General features: G+C 35.6%; 1 protein-coding gene across 1 annotated transcript in view; it reads left to right on the top strand.

Moving 5' to 3' along the window:
• LOC149801577 (polypeptide N-acetylgalactosaminyltransferase 13-like) overlaps positions 1–14567 on the top strand; it is a 95736-nt gene that overhangs the window by 55696 nt on the left and 25473 nt on the right. The window contains exons 6-8 of the mRNA XM_089955807.1: positions 799–987; positions 3551–3685; positions 4089–4193. Of these exons, the coding sequence (XP_089811933.1) occupies positions 799–987; positions 3551–3685; positions 4089–4193 (429 nt within the window). The remainder of the gene's footprint in view (positions 1–798; positions 988–3550; positions 3686–4088; positions 4194–14567) is intronic.

Below are 14567 nucleotides of genomic sequence, written 5' to 3'. Positions count from 1 at the left end.
TATCCAAAAAAAGTGACTTAGTCCGAATGTAGTAATGAACACTGTAATTCCAATGAATACTTTAAATAAATTAATCGTCTCAAATGTGAACTGAACAAAACTAAAAGAGTGACTCCATCATAGATGCTAAGATAGAAACAAATGATTCTGATGTAAATAACCTTAATATAAAACCTAAGACACAATAAGAGGATCGGGATGAGGGTCAAAGGTTCATTTCTAGAACATTCGAAGTTTTAAACACGATTAGGTCTTTAACTTAAATTTTCATAAAGAACATGACAAACATCAGGTAGAACAGGAGTTCCCCAGTGAAAAACTAATGTCTTGAACTCAAATCCAAGTAAATATGTTTATCTAAAAGTGATTATTATCTTAAAATAAAATCTACACTAAAAGACAAACATTAGCTAAGTAATATGTTGTTTATAAAATTCCCAAATACAATCTACAATCATGAAAAAATTCTACATACAGTATAGATATGCATAAAAAATAACGTTCCCTGGTACAGAACAGAATTGTAGTAATGTATTAATCATTTATGCTTTCTGTCCTGGAAAATCAAAGGCAACGGTGAATGCCGTTTGAGTATTGTGTCATTCAAAATATTTGATATCAAACTCTGTCGAAGTTCCTGTGTAGACTAGTCTTCCCTTCAACATGGCGGACAACATAATTACATTTTATTAGAATCCAACTTTCTTTACTAGATGAAAGACACCTCCCCCCAACAAATAAAATAAATTCAAAACACCACCTAGTGACACTCTACTTGATAAAACATTTGCATTACAGGTAACATTGTGTGGAGGACGCTTGATCCATGTTCCGTGCTCTCATATAGGGCATGTGGCCAGATTCCAACCATATTCATTTCCTGGAGGAAGGCAGGCTATAGAAATGTACAATTATAAGCGCGGGATCGAAGTCTGGATGGAGCCAGAATACAAAATGTTTGTGTTCGACCATTTTCCGGAAATGAAGGTAGTATTTATTTTTTTAAGTGCTATTCTTGGGATGTTAAGAAATCTTGTCTTAAGCCAATGGCTAGATTTATACCCGGACTAGAAGTTAGCATATTTTTTAGGCATTTTCCCAAAGTATCCAATAGGTCCAGAAGAAGTATAAAAAATGCAAGGTGAAATGTTGTCAGCAAGTGTGAAGTAAATTCTGTTCTACAATGATTTAACAACTTATTTTCCTGTCAAATATAGTTGTGCATAATAAGTACCATGACTTGTAGTTTATGTGCATTTCCATGAGATAGTATACATTTCTCGAATATAGAACAATATTTCTGACAGAGTTAGGATATTCGAGTCACTTCATGAATTATAATTTCGTTAATTACAAATTTTGTTTTTATCGAAGTCTGTATTAGCTGATAGATAGATAGTTGTCTCTATCTATCTATCTATCTCTCTACCTACCTACCCACCCACCCATCCATATATATATATATATATATATATATATATATATATATATATATATATATATATATATATATATATATATATATATATATATATATATATATATATATATAATATTGATATAACTATTACCTATTTCAGTTTGTTTTACACGAAAGTACTCAGTCTAGCTACACCGCTCTGCTGCTTCGCACAAGTGGTGCTGACACTATGACAGACTCTCTCAGACATAGTAACTGAAAGAACAATATTAGTTCTTCAACACATTAGTTCTTAAAAAATAATCAGCACATACAATTATTAAATCATCTTTAAAAATGTGCATTGAAAACTACACGTGCAATATTTTACTAAAATATTAAAGAGTATATTTCGGGTGAAATAGGTGAACATTCTAAGTATCATCAATGGCCTTAACCAATAGACTGTACAAAGCTTTAATTCTAGTTTAACACATTTGTACCTAACTATTAGCAATGGCCAAAGAAACAGACTGTACAAAGATCTAATTCAATATTAACACATTTGTACCTAAGTATCAGCAATAGCCTTAACCAATGGACTTGTACAAAGATTTAATTCCAGTTTAACACATTTATACCTGAGTATCAGCAATGGCCTTAACCAATAGACTATACGAAGATTAAATTCTAGCTTAACACTATTTTTTATTACAAAATTCCATTTGTAATGGTTGGAATCGTAGCCCAATCTTTCACTATCAAAACTGTAAAATAAGTAGATTCATAAAATTCAGCATGAACTACAATATAATAAAGACTTTCTTGAAAACACTATAACGTTGAACATATTACAATTAATGTTTTAAAAGCAAAACAACGTTGAAGGCAAAATAGAAACAAGAGGATAACTGTCTAGATTAATTGCAGCATCTCGTGTATGTAATAGTTGTTGCTATGATGTACAGTTCTTTGCAATATATATCACTAGACTCTGTAGTGACAGTTGTGGCTATGATACAGAGTTTATTCGCATTAGATAGATTCATAGTGGCAATTGTTGCTATGCTATACAGTTTCCTTGCATTACAGAGACTCTATAGTAATAGTTGTTGCTATGATATACTATGTGTTTGCATTATAGAGACTCTATAGTAATAGTTGTTGCTATGATATACTATGTGTTTGCATTATAGAGACTCTATAGTAATAGTGTTACTATGATAAACGGTTGATGTGCATTATATATGGTCTTTTGTTTTCTTGTGTACTGTATTGAAGATGCAACATGTTGTACAATTTGCTTGTTCTGACCATGTTCATAATTTGTCAAACCGATACCTAATTGATACAGACAGTGATTCAAATAATACCTTTTCCAGGTTAACTCTTCTTTGGTTTGCTCAACTATCCTGTGTCCTGAACAAGCCCTTCCGTTCCAATGCGCATTTTCTTGTTTCATGTCATCATCAATTTTGTTCAAATCTGTTGAAAGCATTTCAACAATTTCATCAGTCTTTTTTCTTCGATATTCCGCAATAGAATGGTTTCTGCAAACATCTAACTTTTCGGCTTACTAAATAAAGATAGATGTTTAGGTTTTTCCCTCTGGGGGTTCCATTTGCTTGATAGTAGATTGAAAGCCTTATCTGTTGTTATTTTTCTGTCTGTTTTATCACCGTTTTCATCGACAGTAGCTTCATTGCAAACTGTTGTTCTTTATCTAGTCCTTCCTGTCCATGAATATATTTAGGATGTTTAATTATCAAAATAGAGTGTTACCATGGATTTTTTTTTATCTCTATAACAATAATTTTATAGCTAAAAAATATTTTCATGTATATTCGCTTAATTCTTTCCACGCTTTGTGCTGAATTCGTTTCATTAGTGGTAAGTTCAGATACATAAAGACTCGCGTATTCATGCTTAGCACTAACTTTGACACAACATATACAAAGGCATGGATAATGTAACATTGCATTTCTGAAATAGCTAGCAGTGGAACTTCAGAGCGATGTAGATCGAATGAGTTTTGTCATATTACTGGAGCGGAATGAACAGTCAATCGTTATATCAGGTGTGCCAAAACTCTCAATCTTTATACTACTATAGAGATGAACATCTGAATTTAGTACGTGCATGTTTTCGCAGGATCTGAATCCCGGTGATCTTACAGAACGGTTCGAGATTAAGAAGAAACTACAGTGCAAACCATTTTCATATTTCTTATCCAATCACTGGCCTGAACTTCTAGTTTACAATCAAAATGTACTCGCATGGGGCTCAGTAAGTATATTTAAACTTTAAACTTGCGGTTCTGTATATACACTTAATGATGTCTATATACGCTTAATGTTGACATTTTCATGTGAACGAAAAATAAATTGCAAATAGAAACTGCAGTATAGGAAATGTTACCAACAAGCGTTCTCTTCTCTCTTTTCCTGACGTGTTAAGATAAACAAACACTCATGGAATACAACAGGAAAATAGATAAACAGTCATACACGCAGACAGAACGCCAGATATACAGTAAGATGCATAATGGATTATATATATTTTGACTGTCATTTTTAATAGATGTAGCTAATAGTTGTTGGTGTTAAAAAAGCAATACACATTATCGAGTTAGATCTATCTCGAACACCAGAGTGAACATTCAGATGTAATTTATATTCATTTTTCCCAGGCGAGAAATCTCAATACAAACAAGTGTTTAGATAACCACCAGTACCTGTTTCGAGCACCGGAGAGTCTGTACGCCGAACCCTGTCATTACAAGTTAGCAACACAGGTAAGCTCAGGAATTTTCATCGTCCTACTTTATACACAGTGGGAGGACAGTTATTTATTTCAGTTCGTCCCTGCGCATGCTCAAATAAAAATTTGTATGTATCCGTCCATTACGACAATACCTACTAATACATTTAGGTAGTTGTAGCGCCATATTTATCTTTAATTGGGTCATTAGCTAACCTTCTTTATCATCAACTAGGTCGTTAGCTAGCCTTAGAACATTGATATTAAAAAAATAATTTCTACTTTCAAGCAAATTCGATGGAGTTATTATCCTATATAAGTTCCAAATAAAAATAATTTCAATTCCCAAGCCAGACGATACAAAGCTTATTGGCTTGAATACATACACGAGCAAGCACGTACACGAGCAAGCATTGACAAACGTTTCATTCTGGCAAATTCACTCCACAATCTGTGTTACCACGCTTGTCAAGAAAATTCCTGTCAAGTGAAGGTAGTTTTAACGTGAGACATTTAAATGATCGATAAAGACTGCACAGCTATAGGGGCCTATGTGAATCATGCCCTCATCTTTGGTTTGGTGTGGCCTGGAGTCTTTTGTTGCTACAATTTTCAAAAACAGTTCAGTTCATCGAGTTACTCTAAATGCGTACATCATTGTATAACGAGGGATCAGGGACGACACGGAACGGTTTACGTTGTTTGGACAGTTTTGACGAAACATTTTTATAGTTACACATTGGGTGGAGATGAAAAGTAATAGAGGGTACAGAAGGTGAAGAGGGAAGATTTTTCCGTCTTAAAATCATCTTGTACTCGGCCGATTTAAAATTATGTTTATATTGCGCTTAATATTTTCTTCTTGCCCGATCCATGCAAGCATCGGTTTTATTGTTTCTATCTCGTCTGTCTGTCAATTTTCTTGTGCCTGTCATTTCTCCTTCTGGTCCAGTTCCTCCTCTGTGGATCACCGCGTTGGCGTAGAAGGACACCAAAGCAATAGCCTAAGCACTAAAAAATGGTCTGGTTTTTGTTTTATATTACAAAATGTGTTTTCCAAAGGCGTTTATTCAGCATGTTGCTGATTCCCATTTATAATGTTCTTGGCGTTACTCAGGCTTGCTACGTGATTTGCTAACGATAGATGTATGACTTATTCAGATATAATTTGTGGTATTGAAAACTACTGGACTGATGATATTGGGAAGGGGAAAAAATGGACGAAACCATGACTGGTTGCTCTGAAGAACGGAAACAAGGAACAATTCCATTGGTAAATAACACTTCAACTCACATTATAACTCCAAAAATAATATTTGCTAAATTACCAATTTCGCTATATACCTTTTTTTCGGCACTACCTAATAAATAAAGTACAGTTTGGTAATCATATGGGATGATCTATTTCACGATGAATCACGATAACACAGTTGTTCCGACTCAGGCACATTTGAAACAAAATTCACGTAGTGTTCATCTGACCTACTCTTGAATGAACTAATGGCACCCACGATGGTTGCAGGGAAACCGACGATAGCATAGAAATGTATCCAAAAGAAGACGCAGCACGAAGTGTAACAGTCTTTATACAAAGTACTAGGCCTGGGTGAGTGTATATCATCAAAATCTATGATAATCTTTAAAACTACGAAGTCAGGTTCATGGATAAGTGTTCTTTAATCTGGCTTGTCCCATGACAATATACTTCCTCCAGGACCGTAAATTTTGTTGCGGTAGATATATCTTGAGAGAGCTAAAATTCTTATGTACCATTCTTTCGTCAACAGTATACAAACAACCTCTTACCGTCGGCAACAAAATTATTAAACGATTGTTAAAAATGACCTAAATAAATTACATTTTTCTGTTCGTTTTATGACCTAAACTGATAATCAAAAGTGAGTACCCTGCTCCTATCTGCACTTGTTGGGGGGAAAGAAAATTATGTTATAATGTCAGACTTAGAAATTTGTAATATGTGTCAAGCATTCGCTTATTAACAATTCAGATAAAAAAAAATTAAATTATCGTGTGGTTAATGATTGATTGATTGATTATTTTAATTTTCAATGGCATATCAAAATGTAAAATGGTGTACCTTGCCTGGAGACACACCACGTCTGGAGACCCAGCCAAGTATAGGCAGGGTTTGAATCCGAACCCTTCTGGTCGCGAGTACACCATCGAACTGCCACGGTAATTGTTTCAAATGTCTTTACTTTGTCGAAAATGCATTATATTGCACTTCTCTTCGACATTTGATACATTCTCCCCTGTCACATGTCGTTCTTATAGGATTGGACGCCATTTTTTAGATGACTACTTAAAATAAATGATACTAAAAATGTTTATAAAAACACATTAGGTAACACAATTTACAGGTACTGAGTTCAGGATCCTCAGTTGTTGCTACATGCGTATATTCGTTCCCAGTTCTCCGTTCAAATCTCGAGTTGTGCTACAAACTGTTTGGGCCCAAGGTGGCCGAGTATGTTGATATGTTACCGAGATCACTGCCATCTCGCCTCTGTCAGCGCGAGTTCGAGTCGCAGCTCGGCAAACGTGGCTGTGCGTGCGAGAAAGCATGCCATTTTCTTCTCTCGGGTAGGTAGTTCTTCCCGTAGTTTTCCCACGTGTTTAAAATGTGTTTTTATAAACATTAATAGTATGATTTATTTCAAGTAGTCATCTAAAAATGGCGTCCAGTCCTATAAGAACGACAAGTGACAGGCGAGAATTTATATCATGTCGAATAGATGAGGAAGGAAGTTACTAATCTCAAGACTTAGAGACTGGGGCACAATTTCATGAAACAACTGAAGTTTACGCGCACACAATTTGTTCGTAAGTTGTAAGCTTAAGAAAATATTACGCTATTTCGAAAATGCTTTTCACAAAGATATCCGAGGAAACTTTCGTACGTCCAAGAAAAACATTTGCGAAAGTCACTCCTTTGCACGTGCGGTGGGTAATTACTCAGTAGAATTTAATAGGTCACCTGTAAGACACTTCAAAAGACGGCAAAGAATGTGACGACGACAATAACAACGAGGACAGCATAATGACTAAAAAGGGTAGGGCAAAATGCATAGATCGAGTTGCCATATTGAATGAAATTTAGGTATTATTTCTTATTAAGGAAGAGAACGTGTGTATGCGTGTGTGTGTGTGTGTTTGTGTTTGAGCGTGCGCGCGTGTGTGTGTGTGTGTGTGTGTGTGTGTGAGAGAGAGAGAGAGAGAGAGAGATTCATTATTATGCATACTTTAACTTGTTGAAGGAAATGACCTAGACGTACTTCTTTCTTAATCTACAAGAAAATTGTTATCTAATCACTTCACTACTTGATCGATAGTTATTTTCTTCGAATTGCATGAACGTACAAAGGTCGTCAGGCTATCGGTCCCAACGACAAACAAGCAGAGCCCACTATTATAAATTGGAAGTTAATTGAGACGTTTGTGCAACCCTTTGTTTCATCTACAACCTTTCAAATTTACTTAATATTTATTGCAATACTAAGAATAAAGTTTGAATGGGGTTTTAATTTCAAATTTGTTTTAATTGTTTGCCTTGTAAGATCAAAATCTGAAGAAAAAAGGACAAAACACCATGTATTCCTGCCTAACACCCCACCCCCGCCCCCAACCCCGTTGGTCGGTTGGTCAAATCTTGAAATAAATTTTTATTGTATACAGTATAACTTCATGTAAATCTGTTTGATTAGATCGTCGAATTTCTCAAAATAATCTCTCTCTCTCTCTCTCTCTCTCTCTCTCTCTCTCTCTCTCACACACACACACACACACACACACTTCATACATTCTCTTTCAACCAGGACTAAGTTTAGTTAATCACTATATCGGATTAATATTTTAACCATATGATCAAAAACTATAACTTGTAACGAAATCTTTAGCGAACTAAATAAAATTAGAAAATCTATTAGGTTTATTAAAAAATATCAGAAAAATGTCACTTTTGTTTTGCTATTAGTAATGAGAAAACCTATATTTATATTCATCCCAATTAAAAGTTTACCTTATAACAGCTTAGAATTTTCGGATATTTGGTTTATTACAAACTGTGAAATCTGCTATAAATTGTGTTGGTTTTGTACCACTTAGTAAGAAGTGTAACACATTTATACCTGTTGGTCTGTCAGTAGCGCTTATAACAATTCCGCCAATATTTGCTGATGGAACAACGGAGGAAGATAACTTGAACATCGGTTGGTACATACATGCTTAATGTGTGAACCCAAACTAAAGATGGAAGCCATCACAAATATCCGTTTTTTTTATATAGATAATCGTATCCTCAAGAAACTGAAATTAATAAATGTTTTAATAATAACCAATAATAAGGGTTCTTCCATGCATACTCTTTCGTCCTCACATAAAAAATACGTGACTCTTTCTGCAGCCTATTGTTGTTTTTCCTCTAGCTTGCCAAGCAAACCTTTTTCTTTCAGCTTCTCTAATTCTTCTGGTGATAGTTTAGCATTGTTTGCCAAGCACAGATTTGGTTATTAGCCTAATAAGTCTTGAGGTTTCTTCAGCTGTTTGTTGCTGCTGGCCAAGACGTGCTTCGGCAAATTCTCCTTTTTTTAGTCTGGCTCGTGAAGCAATACGTATTCTTAATACATCTTGTTTATCGATTTTTATAACAAGATGTTACACAACTTTTAGTCGCCACATAAAATCTCATCAATGCCGCATCTGATCATGTGTTTGCTGCCTCTGGCAAATCTGTCAAACAAGAAGAAGCCGTGCCTGCCACGACTAGTTGCTTTGTGACAAAGTTCTACAAACGTTTCTTTTGATACATCCCCGCATTGTCTTAGGGCGATGTTCTGAACGTCGGTGTTATCTGGACCAGCAAATCTAGACCAACAACCCATGTTTCGTCTGATAAAAGGGCCAACGTTATAGAAGACAAAACAAACTGTATCATCATTGTCAAGTTTATCGGATTGCAGAGCAAAATGTATTACATCAAACTTGCAGACAGCAAAGTAAAATAAGAGTATAAAGAGTTTTTAAAATGTTGTTGAATGGGATATATAATTCGAAGATAACAACGCAGCTCTATACGGTGATAAAAATCTTGTGTCGATGACAGTAATCAGATCAAACTGTCACAAGAATGAAACAGATGATGTCAAAGCAGATTTATGCAATTTCGACGACAAGCGATTCTGTTCAGACGGCATCAACACACTTGCTCATACTTACTCTCCGCTGTTTTAGGTACAGTGTTGCCTTGCTCTGTGTCTATGGAAAATACATTTTTTGGAGCTTGTACACACAAAGCATGAAGTCTATCAGACGTATTAGGATCCTCTCTGATTTCATTATTGAACCACTTTGTGTTAGTCTGCCACCCGGTTATTCGAGGATGAGTGTCATAGAAAAAAGTCCAACTGGTATTATATTTTTTGAATAGCAATAACGAATCTTTTCCTGGCAATTATCTGATACAGAAAAATAATACTTGTTATGCAATAACCAATTACTTATGTGACATTTAGTACACTTAAAGCGAGTAGAAACAATCACCATATACCAGTAATACCAAAATTTTACCACACAATCCCATGTGTGTAAAACATCATTTATTCATGACCCATTTTCTAATTAATTTGTATCAAAGCAGGGCAAAAGAAAATTAATGAAGTCCAATGCAATTAATATTCATTAAATACGTGCAGCAAACCCATCACTTGAATCGCCGTTACAGATTTGCAGTGCAACGTAAACACACACTTGCACACTAGGTAAACATCGTGGGGGTCTTTTATAAATTGAAAGATAAAGATTTAAATGTAAGTCCAAGAACGAAAGGTAAAGCCGAGCAAACAACTTGACATATTCAGCTTCTCATTAATAAAACGTTTGTCCTGATTAGTCAATATTAATCTTTTGTGTGGCACCTGTTGACTTCAAAGTTACTTCATTAATTGAAGATTTTGGGTAATCAGTCATATATTAATCACAAATGCTCATTTTCACAGGTTCTCGTTAGTTGTCATGCTTTTAATAACAAACCAAATTTAATGATCTTTTATATAATTTCGCCCAGAAGCAAGTTCGATCTTAGCTTGTTTTTATGGTAACCTATTCAGAATAACTGTAACCCATCCCAGACTTTTATTTATCGTTTTATAGTTGCCAGAGAAGCGAACGTCTTATTTATTGAATTACAAATATGTCAACAAATTGTCATTCTAATCTTGTGTATGTCAACGCAGTGTTACGATTCTTTGTTAGACATCTGTCTTATTGTACAAAAACATCACGTTGTCAGGTTGACTTGAGTGATGTATTGACATCAAATTGCCTAATGCAGCCGACAAATTGGATGCAACATTCTGCAGTATTAAAAATTTTCCTTAAATTCCATAAATATATACAGATGGACCAAACCTCGAAGGTACTTATCACATTTGAGAATAAAGAGATAGAGCTTAAGACACATATTTAAGTTTCCCTTAACCCCAATGGAATTTAATGGGTTAATTTCCTTGATTGTGGACATGTTTTGTCGTTCTGTACACACCATCACTATTCATGGTGATATATAAAGAAGTAGGGCAGTCTTTCATGACCCTTGTTTTACGAATAACATACATAAAACAATACCGACAAGCTTTTGGAACAATTTCGAAGATAATGTTATTGTAAAGTCTCTCTTAAACACGGCAAGTATTTTACTGTTCGTGAGCTTAGCTGGCTAATTTAAACGAGAAGTATCCTGATGTCTTAAAACAGTGGGCACCTTGCAAATTCTTCATTCAATGCAAATATAGCGTTGACCAATCCAAAGGTTTGAGGTTGCTGGTTACAACAACACCGTAATAAGGTTTATGGTTTAGGCCATACTTTTTCAATTCCTCTATCGATATCATACAGACTTTGAATAGTTACATTACCCCTCAGCAGCTCTCGATAATAATCCTGCCTGATGTTTGTTTTTTCTCCTTTACATACTTAAGCATATTTTGTAGACATAAATTCACAATTTTTCCTTGAAAATGGGATAAAAAGACAAAACCGTTTGGATTTACATATTTTTCTCATTTTTATGAAATTAGCAATGCATTTACGAACAGTACGACGTATGCTCACAGAAAGAAATACCAATTGAATAGCTAACTGTATAACTCTGTGTATGCAGAGGATGGTTCTGCAGTCGTATTATTTTCGATGATGGGGCGTGCAAGAACATTTAGCTGCCCGTCAATGTCGGTGGCTTTGTTCCATTTTCCATCGTTTTCTCAACCATAAAGAACAGTGCCTTAAATGCTTAGAACTGCAAAACTGTATTCTTAGTCACTTATATTCCAAAAACAAAATGGATCGTCTTTGAATCTTTCCTCTTGCATAAAGTGTTTTTTATATTCCTTGTGGAAAAGATATTTTGTTAAATCCGTAAGTATCAATGCAGTAGAGAACTGTTGAACTTGTTCGACAATGTACATGAAATAATGCTTTTACTTGCTATAAATAGAAGACATTATTAACTCTACTTTAAATCGGCCTTTATTTGCGCTCCCTTTGATGTACAGCGCTACCTTTATACGTTCATGAAATACTAGGTTTCCTTTTCTCATCTTTCTGTGCAAAAATCACTGTGTAGAGCATAAAACAAACCATTTTGTTAATCCGGTTTGTAGGTGCAGATTTTTCATAAAACGGTGCTACTTCAATGCAACGCAGGAAAATGGACACGCTGTGAGATTTTTGTGCATTAATCAGATACTTCTCTTGAATTAGGTAGTGATTTTCGATATTAAAACCAGATGAAACCAGAGTTCATGAAAGTTCTTAAAGGCAGATTATTGACCGCTCTGGGTACGGTACTCTCTCAAAGCTGATGTAGAGCCAAACAACCATATGAAAGATTATCGTATTAAATGTCATATATAAATGTCATAAATATATAACATGTACGAGTTTGTAATATCAAATTCAATGATAATATTTCTCTCTAATGCTAATGGATATATAGCCTTATGATTTTTATCATTTTATTACCCTTGGAAATTGTCCAAATTACCCTTGTTTTTTTTTTTAAATTATAAACAACTCCTGCTAAAGGGCTGAAACTAGTTTTGCTTCTTATATCAGCCTACCTTCTCAGTATCTATGACTTGATGACACGACGCTAACTTTTTCTTTTCATAGCGACCAGTGTTTATAGAGAAAACGTTTCTTGTAAGATTTCTTCAATACACTAGATAACCTCGCTTGATAAATGTTAGTATAGACCAATAAGCAATTTAGTTGTCGGTTGTTCAGCAATACACCCATTGACTCTTTTTAATCAATGTTTGTATAGAGCGATAGGTATAATTCTTTGTCGACTTTCCAATAATACACTTGATACAGACTGACAAGTTCGTTGGGGGTTTTATTATAATATCGGTATTTGAAAGCTTTATTTTGTTGTAATATTTACACTTTTTTAAACTTTCGATTTTCATATTTGTACGTTTTAGAACATTTAAACTTATAAAAAAAAGAAAAAAAGAATTCATTATGGTAGACTTCGTTATTGACCATCCCCCGAAACACGTTAATCGCGCTTGTTCAAATTTTGTATAGAACCATAAGCAGAGTTTGTTGTCGGCATTTCTACAGTAGACTTGACACATACGCCCAGGAAAGTACAATCACTTTCAGCTCGGTCATTACAATCATTATCGTTGGCCATCCTCACTTGTGCTTACCAGCTGATGTCCATCTGAGGGTTACCTTGAATATCCGTTCTTGGGGCATCCTCATTATGTGTCTGAGCTTTTTGATCATGCGCATCTTAATTTCACGGGAAATGTTTTTCATAAAAGTTCACAGTGGAGATCTTGTTTAGCCAATACATGTTGCAGATTTTACGGAGGCAGCTATTGTAAAATGAATTTACTATGTTAATGTCAGTCTTCACTACTCTCCAACACTCCACTCGGACGCTGTACAACAGTACCGACTTTACGTTGCTGTTGTAAAGTCTGATCTTTGTCTTGTGGCTTTTTTATTTTTATTTCCATATAGGGCGGAGTCTGCTAAAAGCACTTCTGGCTTTTCTTAACTTGGCTTTGATGTTCTTTTTGACGCCACTGTCGTTGCTAATTAGGCTACCCAGGTAGGTGAGGTCCTCTACAAACTCAAGTGCCTCTTCATCAGTGGTAATTGGAGGAGTAACTATGGTATTATTTCACATCATTTAAGTTTCCTTTGTATTGGCATTCAGGCTAGTCTGTTTAGCGTTCTTGCTGAGTCTATCAGATTTCTCTTGAAGATGAGTACTTCGATGAAATGATCAGCATAGTTCAGATCATCAAGGTGTGAGAAGAGTGTCATCTGAATCCCTCTGGCACGTTCAGATGTTTGGCGCATTATCCGATCCATTGTGATGAGGAACAGAATGGGAGAGAGGATGCAACCTTGCCAAACACCAGACCTCACTTTGAGCGACTCGGTAATAGTGTTGTTAAGGATAATGCTGCAGTCGAAGTATTCGTAAAACATCCCAGTGAGTTGGACTATCTTCAGTGATATCTCATAGGTTCTAAGAATCTTCCATAGACTCTCGCGGTGAACATTGTCAAATGACTTCTTGAAGTCAATGCAGTTTATGTAAAGGGGGACATTACACTCTAGACACTGTTCAATGATGTTGCGTAGAGCAAATATCTGATCTATGCATCCTCCTCCTTTGTGGAACCCCGTTTGTTCTTGTCTGAGTTTGTCATCTAAGACTGCCAATCCTTCGGAGAAGAATTTTGCAGAAGATTTTCTTGGGGATGGGAAGGAGCCTTATCCCTCGCCAGTTGCCGCAACTGCTGAGGTCACCTTTTTGGTAGCTTTACAAAGAGACCTTTACATTACACCAGTCGTGTGGCATGACATCATTATCCCATATCTTTCTAAAGCGATTAGTCAACACATTTGCAGCTGTGGTTATATCAACTTTCAGCAACTCTCCTTGTAGGGAATTAATGTCAAATCCCTTGCCGCTCTTCATGGCTTTGATATCTGCTTTGACCAGTGCTTAAGTGGGTGGGCTGATATCGATGTCATTAATGGCGTCTGATGGTGGCGGGTCTGCTGGCTTATCAGGCTCTGGCTGGTTGAGTACTTTTTCAAAGTGTTGGATCCTTCTCGCAGCCTGCTTCCTTTCCGTTGTTATCACTCTTCCCTGTTTACCTTTAACTGGCATAGAGTGGTTGGATGCTTGTCCATATAGCTGTTTTGTAATATTATATACCATGTTCAGGTTACTCTTTGCTGCTACTTGTTCTGCCTCATTTGCCAATACGGCAACAAAGGTTCTTTTATGTTTCTGGACACTCCTTTTAACTACTTTATCCTTCAGCTTATAATCTTTCTGTGCTATAAGCAAGGGTCA

This window comes from Sinohyriopsis cumingii, chromosome 4 (assembly GCF_028554795.1).
Source record: "Sinohyriopsis cumingii isolate HCF-2022 chromosome 4, ASM2855479v2, whole genome shotgun sequence".
In the NCBI taxonomy this organism is placed as follows: domain Eukaryota; kingdom Metazoa; phylum Mollusca; class Bivalvia; order Unionida; family Unionidae; genus Sinohyriopsis; species Sinohyriopsis cumingii.
The sequence above is the reverse complement of the archived record's forward strand: the minus strand, read 5'-3'. Positions and strand labels throughout refer to the sequence as shown.